Below are 23,737 nucleotides of genomic sequence, written 5' to 3'. Positions count from 1 at the left end.
TGTCCTAAAATATTGAACTAGCGCTTTACAACAGCAGCATTGCTCTCAAGAGTTAAAATACGGAAATATACCTTTTTATTGAACCAGGACGACGCTCTGTTCTTATAGTGCCGCCCTAAACACTTTCCTGAACAGACGTTTTGCCATAATGTCACACCAGAAGGCCTCTTGAACACTCCTCTTAGATGTGTGAACATAAAGTCAAACCGTAACCCTCTCAATGGCGGGTGGCGCCCTTTTTCTTTCATCACTGCCCCCCTCAGTGAGCCCACCACTGTTGTAGAGCGCGATGACAGCACACAAACCACCCGCCCCCCCCCCCCCCCCTGCTGTGAACAACGTTCACCGTCCTCTCCCGTGTCCCACTCCCAACAGAAGAAAGACGTGCGCATGCTGCGATTCATCCAGGAAGTCAACACCACCACGCGCTCCTGTGCATTATGGGACTTGGAGGACGAGACAGACTACATCGTGCATGTCCAGTCCATCAGCATGTCTGGGACGAGCCCGCTGAGCGAGCCCCTGCGCTTCCGAACGCCGAAGGAGGCCGAGACTCAGGCCTCTAAGAGTAAAGGTAAAGTGGCACCAAGACAGAACACACACACACACACACACACACACACACACACACACACACACACACAGATGCTCAGTCAGCCAACATATCCACACTTTAAAAAAAAAAAAAAAAAGTGCACACTTCCTCGCTCTGTTTCTGTCCTTTTGCAGAGGGGACTCGGCCTTTTGACAAAAGCTCGACTGATTTTGTCAAACGACCGACAGAAATCAATAGACACGCAAAGCGTGAAATGAAATTTCACAACAGAGTGCTGCTGAAGCTCGCCCCGTGCCGACCGTAACTCGGGAATAAAACTGAAGTGTGTGTGTGTGTGTGTGTGTGTGTGTGTGTGTGGGGGGTCCATACTTCGTTGTGTATTGACGCTCCTCTGCGGGCCTCGCCCTGCATGCACCCAGCACAGCTGCACAGTAAACCAAACTGAGGAGAGGCATTCATCAGACACAGAGAGCAGGCAGTCAGAGCTGCGAGTGGTGCTCCATCTAGTCTTTCCTCTCATTTACACTCCTCTCTCGTGTGAGCTATACTTCGATACTTCCCAAGGGTGTGAGGGGCCAGAGAGAACTTCTGTTATGGGGGCGCCGGTTGGCTGAGAAGAGCACTGAAGACGTGCTTCTTCTCAGCGCTGACGCCTAATTAGAACAGGCGGTGTTGGCCGTGCGTTGTTTCTGCGAGGCGGAAAGAATTGACTGAAATCAATAACACACACAGCATCCGGATAAACGAGGTTATTTTCTTCGTTTTTTCGAGCTCATCCTTCTGTGTACGTGCACATGCTCGTGTGTCCTTTAGGCTGCAGTTGTGATTCTCTCTCCTGCTGTTTTCAAAAGCCGCGAAGACACAACGGTGCCTCCGACTCACGCACAACGCACAGAGAAAGAAACAGAAGTGTCTCGTGACACACGTTCAGGAGAGCAAACAGAGGCACGTGCAGTTATATTGAGGTTGGTATAGAATTATGTGGGATAGTGGAAATAGGAAAAGAATCCACTCAAAGGTTCTCTATACGGGATTTAGAGTATTGATATAGCACACTTGCAATGTAAAGATGTAGTGGAGTAATGTCTCTGTGCTTTGTTGACAGTACTTTTGCAGTGGTGGAGGTAGTATTCAAGTATTTTTTTTACTTCAGTAAAAGTACAAATACAACCCTGTGAAAATACTCCACTACAGTATGCGAGTATGATCAGCAAAATATACTTTAAGTATGAAAAGTAAAAGTACTCATGGTCCAGTAAATTGTCCTTTTACTCTATTTATGATGTTTCTGGATTTATATTACGGCTGCATTAATGCGTATGTGACAGTTTACTGCTGCAGATGTTTACGGTTGTGCTCATTTTAATCCACATCAATGTATCACATTCGATAAGACCTCAAACATCATGTTTGTTGCGTCGCTGTTCTGTGAGAACCACACATCTCTAAAGAGTCCAGAAAACCCTGTTTTCAACAGTTGATTTAGCTTCAGCAGTAGGAGACTTTTCTCATCAAATAAAGGAACACGTCATCCTTCAGACTACCAGAAACACTCAATACAACATATCTGGAGATACGTGGTTTCCACTCGACAGGAAGAGGAAAAATTGTAAACTGACAAAAGTAGCTAAAGCCATCAGACAAATGTCGTGCAGTAAAAAGTACAATATTAACCTTTGAGACGTAGCGGAGTAGAAAGTAGCATCAAAATCCAAGTTGAGAACAAGTACTTTGAATTTGTAGTGCAGTACTAGAGTAACATGCCACCACCCAGATTGTGTTATCTTTAGATAGACCCAGTCTAGCTGCTTGCGGTCTTTATGCTAAGCTACGTTAGCCAGCCTGCTGGCAGTGGCTGCATAGTTACCCTACAAACAGAGTGGCAGCAATCAAAATAAGTGCATTTCCCAAAACGTTAAATTATTCCTTTAAAGTGAGCCGGTCCTCGCTGCGACCCAGAGGAAACAGCACTCTGCCTCAGTTCACTCATTTCCCACTCGTTTCCCAAAAATGTAAGATTTCCACATATTGGCACACACACACACACACAGCGAGTGAAAGTCTCTATCCACTGCAAAGAGATGTCCCCGCTCCCCCCACACATCTCCGACCATGCACATGTTTTCACAAAGCAAGTGTCCACAGAGAGCAGGCCTGTGATTCATCATCCCTCGCTCCTACAAAACAACTTCACAGCTTAGCGCTGCACATCCCTCTCTGTCTCATTTGCGCCGCCGCCTGCTCAAGGATGTCCGTTTAATTAGGGGCGCCACGTTGGAGCGGCGGAACCTTTTGACGACAGATGAGCAGATGTTCCTCGTGTCAACATTTTGTAAATCAGTGGAAAAATCAAGTGTCATCAGGAGTCAGGATCCACGACACGCCGTCAAAACGAGTGTTCGTTTCCCCGTAAGAGCGAGACGGGGATTTGTTCAAAAGTCTGCCAGGACATGTTGGGCTTTTATACTGAAGGGCTTCATTTTTGCATGAGTGTTAAATGGTTATTGGAAAGGATTGGTGCACAGCATGAGGCAAAAAGAGAAAACTATGAAGGAAGTTTGTCTTTTCAGAGCAGATCATTGTCAGAGAGAGAATCTGTCAGTACAGATGGCCGTCCATTGTTCCGATACGACAGGCGAACGTCTCTTGAAGAAAAGGGAAGTTTTCAACATCCTCGCTCGACTGCTCGGCCCTTCTGTTCCGCCGTATCATGCTGATCTCAGTAGGAAGAGCAAAGGACGAGCCTGCGATGCTCGCATCATTCCATCTTTCATCTAATTTCCCCTTTAACAATGGGTTTAAGGTACAGGAGATCAAAGGAAGCGAGAGAGATGCCAGGTGTGTGTGGGGACAGATAGTGAATGACAGAGAGGAGAAGCATGCGATAAAGATGGAGGATGCAGTGGTAGTCAGTAGTAACAGACAATTAAAGCCTACTATGTGTGTTCTCTCTGGACAACCAGACACACTAACAAGGTGAATATAAAGGGTCATCGGCCTCCTCGGATCTGATAAACGGAGAACGTTCTCCCCCTGGCCCACAGGAAAACTTCCCCAAAAACAAGGATGGAGCAAAAGTCTATTTTTAAAAACAGGGCAGCGATAAAATAGTGTGAGATATCTCCCCAGACAGCATCCCTCCTCAGCTCTGCTCGGATGAACCAAACTACTCTCCGTTTACACTTTATGGAGACTGAAGCAGAAGCAGCCACATTATTAAAGACGAGGGAAGAATCCTATATGGCTTTGTGGCGCCTTAAAGGAAAAGCTCAACGTTTTGGTGAATACACCTGTGCGCTTTTATTCCTGGAGTGTGGTGATAGGAGGGATCTGTGCATTCAGTCAGGACATGTGTAGCCTAGCTTAGCATAAAGACTGGAAACTCCAGCAGGGTCTTACTGTAGCTACCGGACACACAGACATTATGTCCTCAGCGTCGTTTTCTGGGAATGTGGGGACCTGAAGTGCAGTAAATGGATTAAATGGGCCAAAGAATGTTAAAGAAATACATACATTTTTTACATAAATCAAATATTAACATACCATAAAGACAAGCAGATTTGATTAAACATGGAAAAACATCCAAATTAAAAGAACTACCTCATTTAAAGATGCAGTTTACGTCATGGGGGTCACAATTGGCCAAATTGTTGCTATAGTTCTATTGATTTGATCCAATGACATGATGACAAAACAGAATGTAGGTCCATCCATGGTTATGGTGATCGCCATCTGTCGGAGCTTTGGGTTTAAGTACGAAAACTAAATATCAGATTATAAAAAGTGACAAAACAGCAGCTCTCGAGCTCAAGTCTTAAAAGTGAATTAAACTCTGAAGCTGTTCAGTCAAACAACCTTGTCTTAGCGATTGGTCATTGAGCATCAGAGGTGTTTACAGCCGACCGCTTTGCCCCAGTGAGGCCGGCTGGCAGCAGTGTCGGGCGACGCGGGCTGCTGCGCTTTGATAAGTTAATACTGGGCAACAGAGGCCAATCGATCCGCAGGATGGCTTGCTGCTTAAAAAAAAATAAATCTACTGGAGCGTGGTGGGGTTCCTGCCACACTGGGCCCTCCAAAATGTCACATACTGCATCGCACAAAAAGGACAGGAGAGCTGCTTATGCTGCCCCCGACTTCCAAAACACGGTGCAAGAAAAAGGTTCCTACGCGTCGCTGCCTTGCCCGATAAGATACCTGCCAACGTCTGCAGGCAGACTGCTGCAAGCACAGAAAAAAAAACATGAGCTACTCCTTTTGATATTTACCCCGATGGTCATACGACTTCAAAAGACCATGGTGGGATTTAATTGAGGCTGCGGAGAATTGATCCCGGGTGCTGTGATTAACTCTTTTCATTGCTTTATCCTTCCATCGCGCTCTAGTACCAAGGATCCCCAGTGGCCTAGATGAAGCCTCGACGATTCCCTTCATGTTCTGCCTCTCTGTGATCTTTTGACTCCCTGCCATTTACGTTGCTGCACCTGCAATTCAACACATAATAGCGAGAGGTGAAGGCTGACATAAGAGAGCCGGCATTCCTTATGGATGGAGAGAGTCTAGATGGAGATCTGAGCATTCAGGGAATGAGACAGCCGTGAAACCCTTGAGGTTCAATATCCTAAAAGAAAGAGAGCAGACCTCGTACTGCAACTGTCTCAAATAAGAGTATGTCAATGAAACCCCAAGTGGATCAAAATAACTGAGGAACACAGTTAAATGGGCTCTGTTCCTGTTCCATATGTGCGATTAGAACTAAAGTGAGGAAGAGACTCTCCATTCTCTCCACATGGATTGGTTATTACCACAACCACAGCAGAAGCAAAGTCAATCACTGCGAATGGTCAAAGGTTCAAGAATTCATCGACTTATGACGGGATGAAAGTTGTAAGAGTAGCTCCTAAAATAGACAGATATGAAGAGAAGGTGCAGTGACAACATCACTCAAACTATTGGCTTTTCAGCGTTAATAGTGACAAATCTAAACTTTCTAACAGAAATTCACTCAGAAACAAATTTGTTAAATTCTGAGAATCAAGCAACAGCCAACGTACTGACACTAAAGAGACGGGTGCTACTGAGATCTGGATTTCAGTACACAGGCAGGTCTGGTTTGAGAGCGTAAAATGTCACGTAGGTGGGAGTCGTCTTTACCTTATAACATTAAGCTTATGTTCTTACAGTCTTTAGTCTTTGTCAGGATGCAACAAGTCCTCAGTAGAAGCGAGAATTTGAATGAAATCGTCAACTGAAACTTCCATATTGTGCGCACGTGTTTTTTTACGGTCACATCTCAACTCTGTAATCGAAGTTTCATCCAATCAGCCTGCAAAAAGGCCTGAGATCAGATCCACACGTGACTATGAAGACATGTCCACATCTGACCGTGGTCTGGTAAACACAGTCTTAACTGCAACTTCATGTCGATCATTACTGTTCGTATGTCGCTTTCTTTACAGTACATTAAATAAGCTGCTTCCACGACTGCGCATTTTACGCACGCGGCACAGCAGCGGCATCTTTATTCACGAGGCCGATTTCAATCACCTGACAGGATGAGTGAGGATCTCACACAAAGAATCAGTTCTACCTGCATCACTCCACTATATCTTCACATTGCAATAGTACTCTGATGCTGTATTAATGCTGTGAATTTAGCACCTTTAATTACTAAAAGAAGCAGATGATATTACTACAATATTTGCAATTTTCAAGTTCATGGCAATGAAGCAACCTCGCAATCCTTATAACAAGAGAGCAGCGCGGGCATAAACACAGTGATGCTGACTTATTTGCCTCCAAGCTCAGCGCGCTTGAAGTGTCAGTCATTAGACCCAGTGAGAATAAACAGGAAACTATTTTGCTGACATGTTGGAAGCATTTGTGCTGTTCAAAGCCAATTAGCTCCTCGTCTTCCTCGCCTCAAGACTAGGAAACATTAGCACCTTCGATGCAGAATATAACAGGCTGCCATGATGCAAAACAACAGGACGACGGGCCGCTGAGTGTGAAAGGAGGAATCATCCAAACTTCAGGTCATGTCGGCAACATCAAGGTTGCTGTTAATGACGGGCTCTGAGCCCGTTCTTCTAGTGAGGCAGTGTGATGGGACATTTGAATGAACATGAAGTGTGACTGCAGCAAACCATTCAGTGATCAATCATGGTAATAATTGCTCATTTCTCCACTGTGTTTAAGTCATAATGCAGAATTTGACATGAGTCAATCATAACCCGTTCCCACCAACAATCCAGTTCAACATGTCGCCCCTTGACTCTTCCAGACGAAGTTACGATGGAAGAAGTGGGCCAGACCGCCCAGGTGAGGGCGGGGGAGCTCATCATCATCGTGGTGGTGCTCATCATGTGGGCAGGTGAGGACCAAACCGGGAATCACAGCGCTTTCGCACGCGGTGTTTCCTGTCGTGATCTCGCTCGAAAAGGAACAGAAAATACAAAAAGCAGGAGCGTTCATTTGTGTTTGACCTCCTCTCCTCCTCTCCTCTCCCCCTCTTCTCTCCTCAGGTGTGATCGCTCTCTTCTGTCGCCAGTACGACATAATCAAAGACAACGAGCCCAACAACAACAAGGACAAAGCCAAAAACTCCTCCGAGTGCAGCACTCCTGAGCATCCGACGGGGGGGCTGTTGCGCAGTAAGGTATAACCCCTCCTCCTCCTCCTCCTCCTCCTCCTCCTCCTCCCTCCTGCCTCCACCCCCACAGCGGCGCCGGGCAGGTGAATGATCCCGGCCACTAATGGGTTTATTTTCTTCCACTGACACTTCAAGCACAATCATAGCGTCGACCTCGGCTTTAACAGTGCGTCCACATGACACCATTATGTGCATGACTTTGCAACATTCAGATAACAAACACACGCTCCATGGCTTTTTATCAACGCACAGAGGCCCATATCACATCCATTACCAGTGCAGAGAACCAATCGTTCTCGCTCTCGCTCTCTTGCTGCAAACATCGGTGAAACCACCGCGTACAGAGGCATCCTCGTGCTCATTGAAGACACTCATTGTTTTGATTCCTGTAAGTCCTCCAGCCTCTCTCTCAGACCTGTCATCTTCCTCTCCTCTCCTCCCGCAGTTCCCCAAGAACAACAACAACAACAACAGGCTGCCATCCGTCAACATCATTGAGGTGTGACTGCCAGGACGCCTTCTCTTTACCCCAAAAAGTCCTTTGTGTTCTCACGAACAAGCGGTTTCCCCCCCCTTTGGAAGCCCATCCGCTTGTGAGGATGAGGCCGGGACTCGTCGTGGGCCCTCTCGGCGACCGCTTGCTCAGCTTTGGCTGCACGACTCCGGAGGGTCGGGCAACGGCCTGGCCGGCGCGTAGAGTTCAGAGGCAGCGGAGATTAGGCTCCGGCGGTAGAGAGACTGCAGATAAAACCAACCCCAGGGACCGAAGCCCATAAACGGAGCCAGAGACCTTTTCACACCCCCCCCTTTGTCACCTCCTCTCCTCCTTCTGTCAGTGCATTATCAACACAACCACAGACAACATGTCCCGTGACTGCGTGGCTCTGAGATGCATCCACTTTTGTCGAAATTGTCCCCAGGCTGTACCTCTTCCACACCTTATTTCCCTCATAAGAAGCGTATTACTGAATTATTTTCTTTTAATTCTAACAAGGTGCCACCAGAGCAGTCCTGTTGTTGTGGTGTCCTATTTTATTAAATTTGTTTCAGGCAGACACTCCTGTGGGAAATGTTTTCATTCTAGTGCGCTCACCCCCCCCCCCCCCCCCTCAGGGAATCCAGACGCCACCTGGCTAATTTCGGGAGCCATTTCTCAGATGTGCTGCGATGACGTCAGAGCTGAGTCACCCAGTCAGAAGACACGGAGCGCATAACAAAAGGCCTCTTTGATCTGAACACGTACCGACAGTGACGGCCATCTTGGTCACATCTGCTTCTGTCCTCTTAACTTCTCTCATGCTTTTGTTATAGATTTGTGAACTGTTACATTCCACATCCAGGACCAGCCCTTTAGTATTCCCGTGTGTCTTTCTCTTTGATGGTGGTGAGTTTCAAAGCGTGGTGTGATAACCGAGGGAGTGGACTTTAAAAGGGGGGGGGGGGGTCGGACTCTATGGACGTCTATGGAGAAGTGGCCTCTACAGAGATCCCCTCATATCAGCAATAACAGCCTTCAGTGAAGCGCAGAAGCAAGGACTCAAAACTCGGCAGCCTGTTTCGTCCCAAACTCAACCTCCCAGCATGCAATGTTCAGACAGGTGCACATTGAATGGGAACCTGAGCGTCTCCTGAACTTTCGGAGCAAAGTCTCTCAGCGCTGTCGTGTGAACTGATGGAGCGCACGGACAAAATACAAAATAAAAAACTTTTCATGGGCCCCAACATTCAACCCAGTGACATCATGAACTCATGTCACCAAGACAGAAGGGCTTCTATCAAGACTTTCACAAATCAAAAGTCAACGTTTGAGTTGAAACTCCAAGCTGAGGAGACGACTAAGGACTGTTCACTGTATACCATGAGGGAGCTGGTTTTAAGATAACAAATGATGTGTTTGAGAGCTGATTCAAACTCAGTAGTACTGCCTTAAAAACAATTATATGTTATGATTTACCGAATAAGATGGAAGGCCCTGTATCTCATGTTCATTAGCTTTCACATAATATTCAAGTGTGTGTGCAAAGACATTACGGACGACACGCAGACCGAGCCGAAGGTAAGTTTGAACATCTGGAAGAAACGGTTGACACTGAATGTGTAAATACATTTTATATTTCATTCTTTATTTGGTGGCGTCAGCTTAGAGAGCCTTTAATGAAGATGTATAGAAGTCCTGATGTAACAAGGTACTGCTACTGTTGAAAATGTAGGCGACTTGTTTTTGTTAATACACTGCTGTTAAAGTCCTTTTTGTTCTCTCGTAGCTCTCCTCTACTGTTCTATTTCTATTACGTTATGTCACTGCACTGTCCGTGTGCAATAGGAAAAAAAAAAAGAAAGACTCTTTGATGAGGAAAACGATGAAAAGCACCGGGACACTTTAAAACAATCGTCCAAACATAATGGAGAGCCTTTCAGCGGCTATATTGGCAGAGCGGATAAACACGCGTCGGCAGCTCTTTCTCTGAACCGGCGCTCTCCTTCTGGCTGGTCACTTATTGTAAACCCAGAACAATACACAGCACAGGGTCACATGGGCTGGAGTGTGGCCGGTAAAGGTTGTTCAGAGATAACGATGAGCAGAGTCATGTTAAAGAGACAGGAGCCGGTTTAAAGTCTGGAACGAGGGGATCAGCACTACACCGGAAACTTCTGCAGCAGAAGGTTGAAAACCCCCCCCCCCCCCCCCCCCCCCCCCCCCCCACCCCCACCCCCCCGGGAACACTGGACCAGTAGCTGGCTCTACAATCGATAGGCATCCATCCACACAGCAACGGATGACGACGATTGCCTCCCCGGATGGTTTCTTTGAGCTGGTGCCATGTCTTCAGCGTGCCAACAACGTATTTCTTAGAAGACACTCCCTGTAGGCATTTTTTTTAAGATTGACTTTCCTCCTGTTCTGTGGCTTTAATGAGAACTTAAAGAGGTTTGCTTTTAAAGCCATCACCGGGGTTCAGCTCGGTAAAGGGTTCTCCCTCTCTCCGCATTGAGGGTCTGAGGACAGAGGGTGCTGTAGGCTGCACACATGTTTATTAATAAAGCCCCCTTGAGGCAAATTTGTGATATAGAATATTGGGTTAGATAAATAAAATTGACTTAAAAAACAAACTGCTTCGACTCCAAATGATGGTACACTCCTCTCTGTTGTCCCTGTAAATGTATTATTCCCCACTACCAATCTGAATGCAGAACTATTGTCTGCAGCCACTGTAGTGGCAGCTTATTGTCCAGCTAGAATGTTAAAAAAAAGTGCATTTTCCAAAATGTCTAACTCGTTCCTTTAAGGGTCACAACCGTGTTTGACACATATAGATAATAATCTAACAGCCTGTTTGGTGGTGAACGGCTGTGGAATATAACTCGACATTACACAGACGCGGGGTTTGATGTTGTTAAACTACACAGAGGTCCAACACGTTGGGAGAATTAGCGGAAGACATCCGGGTATTTTAATCAAGATTCCACACGTCTCATACCTGGTAGTTGATGAAGGGACTAACTGTTCCTACAAATAAAGAAACAAAAATCCTTTTTCCTTCATCACTCAGACTGATGAAGACTACGAATTCAACATTCCACTTGAGCCCTGTGGTGGCAAACAACACCGGGGACTTCCGTTCTAGTGCGACGTGCTCGCACGCTTCTGTATTTATGATACAACGCTTGGAAAAAGTAGCGTACGCTCGGGAGCAGTGATGGACTACACGGGGCAGGAAAGACACTGGAATACTCAAAACAACTCACACCATGTGTATTTGGTAATAGACTACACAGATGGCTGGAAACTGAAAGGCATTTCATTTTGGGTTCTTGAAATATAGGAATGAGATCCACAAAGAAGCACGTTTGGAAGAATGAACTGCTTTATTAGTGCCACCATGTTTATATGGACTGTGTGACGTGTACAATATTTTCCACAAAAGTCTGTTTGATCTTAATTGTTAACAATTGCATCGCATGGTGACACTCAAAAAGTCAGAGTGGTGAAATATGTTTTCTTCCACAGAACCAAAGACGACTGAATAATACATGTGGACCTCAGGCTGCAACTGTCCAGCGCTTCCTGCATCAACAAAAGCATAGCCCTACAGTTACTGGAGAGGACCGGAGTTTGTTTGGCCCGAGAAAGACAATCCTCTGAAACATTGACCCAAACCACATGATTCCAGGCAACTACATATACCACCGAGTCAGCAGCCTGTGCAAGAAAACGTGCCCGAATTTGTAATGGCTTTGAAAAATCAATGAGACTTAAATAGCAAAAACAACACAAGAAATCACTTGGATCGTACTCAAGTCCCACATTAGATTACGTGCTTGGCTGAGCAGGCCCAAAAGAGGCGGGCGGGGCGGGGGGATCTGTAGCCGGCGCACCACTTCCGTCTTGTTTTCCGTCGGGGCGCTCTTGTTTTGACAAAACCCAACACAGCCACAGAAGAACAGTGAGGCATGTCAGGTAAACACAAACGGCGTCTTCACTGCTCATGACTCCGGAGAGGGCTAAACGCTGTTGGACGGTGTAGAGGGCGGGGGGGGGCTGCACACGTGCCCTGCAGTCTGACACTGTGAGTGTCATGAGGCCTTTACCGAGACCCGCACACCTCAGCCCATCTGTGCAGACAGGAGTACTGTAACAGCCTGCATTATTCAACGGAAGGTTCCGTGTATGTGGGCTCCCCGGGGCTCACGTCTGTCCGCCCGCACCCGTGCACGGTACTCAAAAGTGCTGCGGAGAAAAACTGAGGGGATGACAACTGTAGTGTTGAACACGCCGGGCTTTATTAAGAGCAGAATGCCGTCTCACACACTCGGCGCCTGCGGCACTTATACATTGTTTTTTTGTTAAGTCTTACAGGGTTCAATGACACCTTCAGTGCAGATAACACAAAGGTCAGTTCACACAAATAACTAAAAATATTTTACAGTGTAACCTCCCGTGGTCCTGTTTCTGCTTCTTGCTCAGGTTTTCAAATAAGCGCAGAGACTTCTGCTGACCTCACAAAAAGGAATTGTGTTTGTGGTCATACATTAAATGTTGAAGGAGCTCAAAAGGCAGACATGTTATTCCAGAGCTCTGTGGACGATCCAGATGTCAGGATACATTTCTTACATTATTATTTAGGGTATGGTTGCAAAATGTCGATAAGATGAGGGTGAACTGACCTTAATAAACAATCACATCCTGCTAACACCGTGCCAATGGGTGGGGCACAAAAACAATTTACGCCGTCCCCCATATAAAACGTATTAAATCACTTTATAAACGTCATGTCATAAAAAGACAAAATCCAAAATGTTATCAGTTTCCTCGACTTTGAGTTGTAAGTGAAGGGATGTTCATTTACATGACTCTAGAGGTTTGTATGTAGGGCTGGACGTAACATTCCCAGGATTACATAATACATTTACATAACAAATGACTTTAGGCCAACTGGTTCTCCTCCAATATTTACACTCGGCTTGACAAGTTCTACAAGGATGGACTACGTAAGAGGAACACTTAATATAATGTAATCCAAATAGGCCGGCCAAATGTGTTCATCAGAAACAGATGTGAGGTTACAATAGAAACCAACAGGAACAGTGAGACTTCTAATCACACACACACATACATACACAGTAAACATGAATGGGGGAAACATTCACACTCACAACAAAGAAAGAAAGTGCAACATTTCAAACAGTACAAAACATACTTAAATACATATTAAAACATGCATAGATTCAAATAGAGTAAAATAAATGCAAGGCATTTCACATGCTTGAAACCCTTGAGTGCTTATTCCTAAACATAATTTCCACAACATCAAAAACATGCATTTATTTTCTAATACGCGACAAGAAAAGAAACGGACAAACCAAAACCACACGGAGCACAGATTCCACTAAGAGAGAAGAACCGTGCAAACACTGATACCTGGTATAACATTAGCTCACAGCTGTTGACCTCTTATGAGGTTGTAAGTCCAATCGGCTAACGAGGCCGTCCACTCCCAATTCAGGAAAAATGACTCCTTTGAAAAAATGTTGGCACCCTGGCAAAGCGCTTGTGTTCTGGACAGCTCTGGGACCGCCATTCAGCGAGGGTCATTCTTGGAATGAGGTTTCCAAACCGTCTTTGGTAGTTCCTACAAGTGAGCACAGATCCAGAGCCACATATTTCACGTGGGCTAAAACAGGTCTGCCTCAGGACTGCTATTGAATCCACACGTCTTCACGACTACAGAAGAAACACAGCGAGAATGTTGTACCTGCGCGTGAGGTCGGTGGGATGCTGCCACCGTCTTCCATCAGCGCCCGGTCTCTGGTCAGCCACGTGGTCCATCAAGGTCAGCAGCTCAGTCATGACGTCTTTAGGAAACACAAATGGGCTTTTTTATCTATACTGTTTATATATTCACATTAATGTGTCACCAAAGCATTGCTGTGTAACATTCCTTTATAGGTCAGTCTACCTTGATTGGACCCTTGATGCTCCTCTATGTGTCTTTTCACCAGATGGACATACAGCTGTTCCTCACGTTTCCAGTCCCCCTCCCTGTCAAAGACCTCTGGCCTGAAAGAGACAATATCTCTATACAGGCCAGATTCAGCCATGCAAGACATGATCATGCTTCAGACAGCAATCTAGCAAGTCTAGTGGAAACAAAACAATGCTCAAGTATGGGCATATTGACACAGAAAGGCAGACAGGTAAAAGATATGAGACTATTATCAGGCATAGACGTAGATATCCTTACAGTCATTAAGCCAAAACTTGCACATTGTGTTTTACAAGGTCCTGCTGCTCCACCTAGAGACGTGACAGAGGCTACTACAGTACCTCGTGGAGCCTCTGTTCTCCTCTGGGCTCAGCTTCTTAGGCTTGGCGGTCTGCTCCTGCAGAGGAGGTGCTGCTGCTGTTGTTTTGCTGCTGGAGGCCAGCTGACTGGGAACCACAACAACTGACTTCACCTTGAAAAAGCACAAAGCTGTGAACAAGCTGTATTCACACTACATATTAGTACCAACTGAGCTCACATGACCGCATCATCAGTGTCTCCTGGTGAACAGCTTACCTTGACTTGGAGCGGTAATGTCGTCTCATAACTGGTGTCTATAGTGTCTTCCTCGCCACCGAGTGTCGCTTGAAAAATGGAGGACTCAAATATGGGGGAACCAATGTTCCATGGCTCTTCAGCATCACCTTCTAAAGGCTCTACGTGAGAGTTATGAGACTCCACCGCTGGCCCACTTACAATGAGAGACGGATCGTTTTTAAACGCGCTGCTACTTGGACCTTTGCAGCCCTCTACGTTGCCACAGGGATCGAGACACAAGAGGTCTTCGACATCACAGTCGAAGGCAGATGAAAGATTTAAGAGGACCTTGTCACTCCTCAAACTGTGTGCTGCAGACTCCTCATCCACCCCCGGCTCTGCCGGGGACCCACATTCCACATGCTCCGAGCGGAGCTGGGAACCTGCACGCTCTTTGATTTCACGCTTAATAGTTTGTGTCTTATCTGACACCGAGTCGTCTGTTGCAGGCGGGCTGCAGTAGTCGACGAAACACCCCTGGTCTGGGGACACATCCGTTGGGCTAAAGGCCTTTTTGGCTGGAGTCTCATAACCATCATCAGAACTGGAATCCTGCAATTTTCTTTTATAGGAACAATTGTTTACGACTTCAAATTTAAAATTTATAAAATTGGAGGACTTTCTCTGTTGGCGACTGGCTTCTTGCTCAGAACAGATCATCCGTGAATATATAGACAGAGGTTTCAAGGGCTCACGCGCATTGAACATTTCTTTTGTTGGAGATTTTGTTATTTTATCCATGTCTGTTGAAAAGAAGGGAAAAAAGCACATATATCAGATCATCAGTTAACTACCTTCAAATTATCATTCAGAAAGTGACAACAAAAATGAATAATCATGAATGGAGTTAAATCAAAATACAATTTATTAATTTTGTATTATGAATTTAAATATTTGTATGTCAATCAAAGCTCATGATCGATTTAAATAAAATATTATTTTTTTTCGTGAGATTCATCATAAGTAGAAGCAATAAGAAGTGAATGACTAACATTAACCAAATCTCTAAAAACCTAAAAAAAAACAGTAATGACTCCACACACACACTTGCTGCACTACTGGCTTCTTCAGAAACTCGTTATGGGTGGTCAACTTTAAACAAACAAAGAGCAAATAGTTTCCAAAAAGACCTACTCGGTCAGGGTGACTTAAATGCACGAATATGACGTTTGGCACACGTATTATTTCCATTTATGTAGCATCTTAAATGGCAGACTCCTCAAATACAGTTAAACGTATTTCTAGGGTTTCAAAAACATCGGCTATCGTTAGCATAATGCTACAATGCTACATTACTAATGTTAAGCTAACGTTAACATTACACATAATGTGCATGTTTCTCCACTACCGTTACATTTAGGGAAACCTTGCCATAATTCAATAACAAAGTTAAAAGTTTCAGATTAGCTGACTTCTCGATTAATAGTTAACATAAACTGTTAGCTGAATTGTTTCCCTCTTTTTATAGCATGAACTTCGAAGGAAGCTAAAGCCCAAACTTTTACCTTTAGGCTTGCAGGATGGAAGAATATAAGTTTAACTTAGTGAAGTTGGAAATTTGCAAATGTCTCTTTATGTTAAACGTCAGCTTTCTGTTCCACTATCATAACACCGACACTAAAGGCGGTTCACCGCGGTGGATGCACTGGGCGGGCATTAGCGCTAGCTAGCAGCTACATTCATTAAACTTCAGCGAGCTAGCTGGCTAGCGTTAGCTTCGTAAACGTTACTAAACATGTCGCGTGCAAAAGGTAAACTCTATCGTCAAATAAAGGTAAGCGGGCGCCAGTCGACCAGCTTGTGCATTAATGCTCTGCCCAAAAGTGCATTAAAATAGACTTACCTGCTATCGATATTTAGCCAACGGAAAACACCAACTACCTGCTGCTCACCACACAAGGTTCGCTCTCTCGGCCGCGCGCACAGGTGCATTATACAAGAACGTGCACGCGCGGGTTAAATTGAAGTTCAAAATTCTATCTGAAGTGTAGAAGGCCGACTGCATTGTTGTCATTTAATTTGTTGACGTTCGACTCTTTACTAGCAGCCTCTGGATTGACAAAACTCTAATCTGAAAGGACCAGTGATGAGTATATGAGTTTGAGAGGGCATCTGTGTCTGAAACTGTGCTTATATTTATGATCCGAGGATAACGCATATACCCAGTTTGCAAAGATCAACAGGCACTTCAGGGGTCTACTATTCCACTGTCAGCAGATGGCAGTGCAGCCTCTCACACTGCAATAAGAAGCTATCTCACACTCACTATATTAATTGATCTTCTGTTGCTCTACTATTAAAAGGGTTTAGGTTTTATCAAAGTTCACATAAATTACAATAGGAACATATTCCCACTTACTCACCCGGGTTTTATTTGCTGGGGACTTGAGGTATCTGCAGACACCCTGATACAGTGGAGGTAAATGAAACCTGTGGTGAAAATCTGTCCAGATGAGGGGACTGAGGATTATCTTGTTGTTGGTGAGTCAATGAGTAACAACGAATTACAACCACGCCCAGGTACAGGACATCAAAAATCAATTTGGTGTCAGAAAAGTCCTGTTGGATTCTTATTAGTGTTTATCAGACTGCCTACAAGTTCAAATTTATGAAACTGGTGCCGTATTTATTAAAAATCGTACAGCTAAAAGTAGCTCCTATCTGGCTGGGTGAGCAGAAACTCAGAAAAAGTAACTTACGGTTCTGGTCAAAGAGTAGTTCATAAAGCCTTTTAACTAAGTCTGAGACACACTGGTAGTCCAGACTGGGACTCCTAAATCACTAACACTCATTATTCTACATTTCTACTAAAACAATTATAATTGAATGCACCATTACAGCTAGTGTGACACTTCATTGAGATTATTTATTCCTCTCACATTCTAACAGCAGCGGTCCATCCGAGCTCTGCACTTCTATGAAAAGCCTCACAAAAGGCCGTCTCAGCGTGGTTCTCTAGTGTTTCTGGTACAGCTCAGTTTTACAGGTACACACAGTTGTTTCTCCCAGTCCACCTCTCTGTCGAGGATTACTGGCCTGGAACACAAAAGCCGAGTCACGATTGAGTGAAGAACATAACCCACTTTAGAGAGGTGTGCATGAAACCATGAATAAATATCCAACCACCAAGTCTTTTTAAGTTAGTCTGAAAGAGTTGAGATCATTATTTTCACTATAGATCTCATTGGATGATGCATTCCATTAAGCCTACTGCCAGCAGCACATTTAAAGAAATATCATCTGATTGGTTGGGGTGATGAGGCACTTAAAATTAACCTATACATTTTCCCAACACTTACGCATTTAAGTTGTCTGTGATATGTCGCCATGCTTCTTGTCTAGCCCTCGCAGCGGTGGCGGTGTTAGATTGTGTCATGATTATGGTTTTGAATTCCTCATATGAGTTCATGATCATCTCCTGCTCATCAGCGGAGAAAACAGAGGCTCTTTCTTTGAGTTGATTTGCCATCGTACTGTTAGAAAATCATGGTTTCGGTGATCAACGCATCCCCTTTTGGAGTAGGACGGGCACACGCAATTATCCTGATGACTGATGTCTGGTTCGAATTAACGAGATTGTTTGAGCGCGGATCAGCCTTTGAGGAACCGAGAGAGCCTGACTTCAATCATCGGGTTAATTTAAGCTGCTAATAGGACATTTGATCGACTTAGTTGAACCACGTACGAGGAACGGGGTTCAAAGAATTCAGAAAATAAATATTTTATATTTGGTGTGTTATCCAGTATGAACATTTTTATGAATATATACAATATTTATCTACTATATATATATATATATAGGCCTACTTAACACCATCTGTATTTCTCTGTGCCGGGAATGACTGGAACATGTCTTCAGATACACATTAAGAGGTTTTACTGTAATGCTGCATTGTGCTTCTCCTAACTTCCACAGCTTTGGTTCATGTTAAAAACAATATGTGGAACATGGCTGGACCTGAGGGAGGTTACTGCATTGTGTTGAGGCTGAAACTGGTGGAGGAAGCGCAAGGCCGCTGCTGTGTTTACTTCTTTCTGCGCAGGCGCATCATAAAGTAACTCGATCCGGTCCAAATTCAAAACAGTATTTAATTAAACAATGACGACTGTAAACTGATGATGACAATTATAATCTATAATACACTATCGATAGTATGCATCTCGAGAGCAGAGACCACGTGCAACTCCCCTCACAGGCCCGACCAAGTCGGATCCTGCAAAGCGAACTACCATGGCCCGGCGCACGTCCTCGCAAACAGTCCTTTTATGTCCTTTGATGGTCGGAAAGTGTCCCAAATCTGTCGTAAAACACAAAGGCCGTCTTCTGGGGTCAGTGATTGGCTTCCAATCGCTCTGACGCCTCCTTCATCGATCCACTGCTCATCTCAATGGCTAGACCTTGTGACATCACCTCTGACATCACCTCTGACCTGGGACCGCATGGTGTTACCCAGGAGTGCTCTCTGTTTTATGGCCGTCTGCTTCCCTTCAGTTGTCTCCGGTTCTCCTCCTCCTTCCTTGGCCATTTGTCCAGCACCTCTGTGTCCCCTTTGATCTCTCTGCCTCATGGCTCAGAACCCCCATAACGATGTGACTGTACTTTGGTTCAACACTTCCAATGATTATGTTAAAAGACTCCTACAAGTAAACTTATTGCAAACATATAATATCTTCTATAAGTAAACATCCTGTAAACCTATATTACATTCCATAAGTAAATATATTGTGACTCTTAACATAATTTACATTCTCATCATTGTGACAATTTCATTCGCCACTAGGGGTGCTATAAATTCTACTAAATAATGCTTTTAATTCTTAAATTCTCCACAATTGCTACTTGGCTTTGGTCCTCAAAAGTGCACTTGAAGCAATGTGAGTCGGCCTGCTTTCTGATCATCTTGTGATTTTTCCAGCATTTAGTTTTAAAGAATTTTCATCACACCAGCTGACAAAAGGTTCAACCTGATGAAGATAGAGACAAGGAAAAGATAGAATGAAGGACTGAGCACAGCTGGTCAGCACAGACCTTAAGGGGCGACTGTGGCTGAGTGGAGAGCAGGGCTGTCATTCAACCAGAGGGTTGGTGGTTCAAACCCTGGCTATGGCTCCGGCACCACTAGTTGCAAGTCCTTGAGCAAGACACTTAACCCCGAAAATTGCTCCCGTAGCTGTGCCTACGGTATGATAGCATCTAAAATGTAAGTCGCTTTCGATAAAAGCGTCAGCTAAATAACTGTAATGTAATGTAAGGGTGCGTGGATGGACACCATCAGGGCCTGCTGCCTTGTTAACCTTAAGGCGCATGTGGAGAATATTAGTGAGGTAGAATTATTTTACAGTTTTGAGTTGTGCTGCAGAGACACTGAGATAATCTAGTAACGAAAACACACTGCTGCTAAAGGAATGTAGGGAAACACTGTTAAAAGCAAAGCATGGTATAGATCTCAGCAGTGTGTCTTTCTACACAATCCCCGCGTCAGCTGGTCTTGGGTCACCGTTCTGCATATTCACTGCAGCGCAAATCCATGTGGGTGGTCTCCAGCTGAATATCCAATCAACAAAAATAAGAGTATTATTCAAACCTTGCCGGATCAGTGCAATGCATCCCATTTATATACTGTGAATAAAAATAAATACCTGGAGAATACTTTGAATTTGCACCACAGGCAGACACCAAGGAGCACCACCAGCAGGACAACAATGACACCAACAGCAGCACCAACAGTAGCATCAGTAGCAGCATCAATCTCTGTCAGGAGAAAACAGAGTTTCACAGTTAATATTCCAATTGTTCATTCATATACTCTATTGTGATAAATGGCATTTTCTTTTAGTTCACTACCATCCATGCATAATTGAAACAAGGAGCTATGTAGCCCTCTTACACTCACTAGACAATTTAAAGAGCATAAGCATTTAACTAAAAAAAAGAAAGAAAAGAATGTCTCACGCTTGGGCTGCAGCACACAAAGAGTGAGAGACTGAGTATCTGATACACAGATTAAGGTAATGACCCTACCTTTTGGTTTCTGAGACCTCAGGAGGGCATTTATTAAAGTGCAGTTGGCTGTAAAAAGAAGACAGCAGAACATTAGATACACTGAAATACATGTTTATCTTCAAAATAAATGTATGAAAACATTCACAATTAATATCTAAAGGTACAACTGGATGGGACAATCTGACACAAGGCAAGAACAAAATGTTTGCAATGTTAATAATAATAATGTTAAATACCCTTCACAGACGGACAGGGAAAGATACTCACGCTTACAGAGAACCTTGTGACCGATGCCCTATGGAGAAGAAACAAAAGGGGCGAAACGGTGACTTTATTAGTGTCAGAAAGACGACATTTTCAAATCAATATGTTCCTCTTTTTAGTAGCTTTGATGTCAGAGTTATCACAGCTTATCCGTGGTGCCGTTATCTGATTCCCAAGGGGCATTAAACCCAACTCTTAAATCTCCTAAACAAACAATATGATTTGAACTTTTTCCCATCATTCATATTTTTCGCATAATAAGAGGTTATCTAATGAGCCCCACAGAGTGCTGTACTACTTGTTGGCATGGTAAACGTGTAGTACCTCTGAGAAGCAGCTCATTGTGAAGGTCATGTTGTCGAAGCATCTTGAGGTGATGAGATGGTTGATGCTGTAACTCACCACCACCGGATCAGGCTCATCGTGGTGATTTGCAAGCACGTGTTTCTAAAGTGAATATGGAGAGGGAAAAAATCTAATCAAAAACAACAAAAAAACCTCAGGTACATGTCCGGACAGGTCTGGACATGTCCGGACATGTCTGGAGGGCACAGTTTTATGTTAATCCAAACAAGTTCAGCTATCACGCTGCAAGTAACTTACACCCTGTGCCCACGAGAACCAGCAGTCGGATCCGTTCACATCTGGGATGCGAGAGTCGTCTGAGATGTTGTACTGTGTTTGCTCAGGAACCAGTGAGTAAGGCGAGGCGGTGCAGCTAATGCTCCACGCACTTCCAAGCAGTAGAAAGCCATCTGGGGACAAATAGAGAAATACGTCACCAGAAGCAAGATTTGGTTACAAAATGCTCTTATATATATATATATATATATATATATATATATATGTGTGTTTGCGAATAACTATGAAACTGACAATGCACACATGCACAGAGAGTAGTCCTAACACTGCTGTTCAGAAAGCTAAACATCAATAATCCCTTTGTAGTCCCTTTAATATAGAGTACACAGTAACAAAGTATATTTTCTTTCCCTCTTTGTCACATCTGAAAGTTTATTTCGTTTACTATGTGCCGGTGTAATCAGCTGAGTAACGGAAGTGATAAACGCGTCACTTTATAGGTGTGCACAGCCCACGTTGGTGTGTTTTTAAACATCTCTTGATACTAGGGCTGCAACGGATCACAAACCTCACGGTTCGGATCATTTTTCGGATCAGCAAAGAAAAGGGGAGAACTTTGCTTTCTATTAATTAATTAAAGAACTTCAAGAACACTTAAAAGAAACTTAAAATATTGAAGATGTCCAATTTGAAACAAAATGAAATAAATAAATAAAAGCAAAACATTCAAGAATATTCAATTCTGTTAAGTTTAAGCAACATGAGGTGTGTTGATGCCCTCGTCCTTTGATCAATGTTGAAAGAAAGAAACAGCCAGTGAGCTAGCTTCCACTGTTTCCACTGAACTGCTCGGCAACAACTTGGGTCAATGTTTACTTCCTGTCAGGTTTTGTCATTCAAATACACAATAATGTTTACCATTACTGTGACATTATTTTCAAAATGATGAGAATATCTACATAGTCAGGGAGAGGGTAGACCTTTCTGTGGTGACTGGGATGTTGCTATTGGGCCTGTGTAGCTTCACTCTGCTGCTTCTGTCAGCACCTGCACCAGGTGTGTGTGTGTGTGACTCACAGAGGGGGCGTGTCTGCAGTGAGCCGTGACAGTCAGTCTTGTGTCTTTCTCTTTAATCAACGGCCTACATACCATAACGGGTTATCCACCCCCCTCATCCCGTCATTAGAAGTTACAGGGAAGTGTCCCATGACGCCGGGAGCTTCTGACGCTCCTCCTCCTTAACTATACGATCGATCTGTGATCCATTACACCACTACTTGATACATGCGGTTAAAATCTCATGGCAACAACACGGACCGAGAAGGAAAACGCCAGATCTAACGATTTTGTGTTCATTCACGGCCATTGTTATTGAAGAACTATATCTATTTATAGAGCCTCGATAAAAAATAGCTATTGACATATCAATACACTATAAAGAGGCAACATACATAGAAAACACTTAGAATGCTAAGTGTTGGACGTGTTGAATAGCAGAGAGGCATTCGAAAAATTGCAAAACAGCACTAAATTCTAAATCTCTAAATGACTCTGTCTGATTCACCTGAGTGATGCAAACGTCAGATACTGAGTCAGAAGTCCACTTTGAACACTCACGTCTTTGCTTTTTGCTGAGCAGGTTTTGGTCTCAATCAAATGAATCTTTAAAAAAAATAAAATAAAAATACTCACACGCAAAAAAGCACCACGCAACGACATGCATCCTCTCTGGTGCCAGTTCCGTTTCCATTTGACCAGCACGCTCAAGATCAGTGTGACTTAAGAGCTATGTCCCAATTCAGGGGCTGCATCCTTCGGAGGACCCAGCCTTCGCGGTCCACGTGGGCTGCGTCCTTTGAGGACCGCATAGGCTGGACCGTGCGGTCTACGAAATGAGACGGCCTACGCTTCCTGTTTGCGTCAACAGCTGTTCCCGCCCCGCCCCCTCTTGCTGCTCCCTTCGCCTAGAATCCCTGCTCAACAGGATAATATATATATTTATAGTATATATATATACACATTTATAGTGTGTGTATATATTTATAGTATACATACATTTATAGTGTGTGTATATATATATATATCTATATATAATCCCTGCTCAGCAGGATTATAAATATATATACATTAAACTAAACACCTTTTCAGTATATATGCAGCCTCCAAGGTTTTAGATTAGTGTTTAATCAGTTATTCAATAATTAATTCATAGATCTTTTTCATATTGTTTTTCTAAATTAATCAGTTAATGAAATCAGTTACTATGTTAAATAACTCATTTTCAATCAGTTATAGTTCTTGTAATTAAATGTGTTTATCTGTTACTTTATTTCATTTCATTCACACATACATACATACATACATACATACATACATACATACATGTATTGCAATCCTAAGGCAGAGGAAATCAATGAATACAGTTAACATTAACAGCAGCAAAACAAATGCCAGCAAACGTGTTTATTAACTTGCAGTAACACATACTTTTTATAATTTACACAGCAGAATATACACACATTCACACAGAAATCCTTTACATGACGTCTCATTTCAATTTATTGCAGATATTACAAACAGACTAATGTCTTCATTCAAAG

At 43.8% G+C, this 23,737-nt stretch overlaps 2 protein-coding genes across 2 annotated transcripts; one reads left to right on the top strand and one right to left on the bottom strand.

Annotated features, from left to right (window-relative positions):
• Window positions 1–390: 390 nt before the first annotated feature.
• Window positions 391–7,217, top strand: LOC306707676 (fibronectin type III domain-containing protein 5b; the record flags this gene model as incomplete). The annotated part of the gene is made up of 3 exons (XM_079175240.1): window positions 391–574; window positions 6,837–6,926; window positions 7,078–7,217. 3 exons carry the CDS (start codon window positions 391–393, stop codon window positions 7,215–7,217), a joined length of 414 nt encoding a protein of 137 aa, XP_079031366.1.
• Window positions 7,218–18,364: 11,147 nt separating this feature from the next.
• Window positions 18,365–22,902, bottom strand: LOC306707639 (uncharacterized protein). The gene is made up of 7 exons (XM_079175165.1): window positions 22,830–22,902; window positions 21,159–21,310; window positions 20,880–21,002; window positions 20,559–20,586; window positions 20,310–20,357; window positions 19,928–20,039; window positions 18,365–19,832 (listed from the first exon to the last, which is right to left on the bottom strand). Exons 1-7 carry the CDS (start codon window positions 22,885–22,887, stop codon window positions 19,751–19,753), a joined length of 603 nt encoding a protein of 200 aa, XP_079031291.1. The 5' UTR covers window positions 22,888–22,902; the 3' UTR covers window positions 18,365–19,750.
• Window positions 22,903–23,737: the final 835 nt, after the last annotated feature.

This window comes from Pholis gunnellus (genome assembly GCF_910591455.1).
Source record: "Pholis gunnellus genome assembly, chromosome: 15".
Taxonomy (NCBI): domain Eukaryota; kingdom Metazoa; phylum Chordata; class Actinopteri; order Perciformes; family Pholidae; genus Pholis; species Pholis gunnellus.
Note: the sequence above shows the minus strand (reverse complement) of the source record. Positions and strands in the feature narration are given on the sequence as shown.

Coding starts and splice junctions, on each gene's coding strand:
- LOC306707639 (XM_079175165.1), bottom strand. CDS start 22,887: ATGGAAACGGAACTGGCACCAGAGAGGATGCATGTCGTTGCGTGGTGC. Junction 21,311..22,829: donor TGCGTGGTGCTTTTTTGCGT/GTGAGTATTTTT, acceptor ATTTGTCCCCAG/ATGGCTTTCTACTGCTTGGA. Junction 20,358..20,558: donor TCACAAGGTTCTCTGTAAGC/GTGAGTATCTTT, acceptor TTCTTTTTACAG/CCAACTGCACTTTAATAAAT.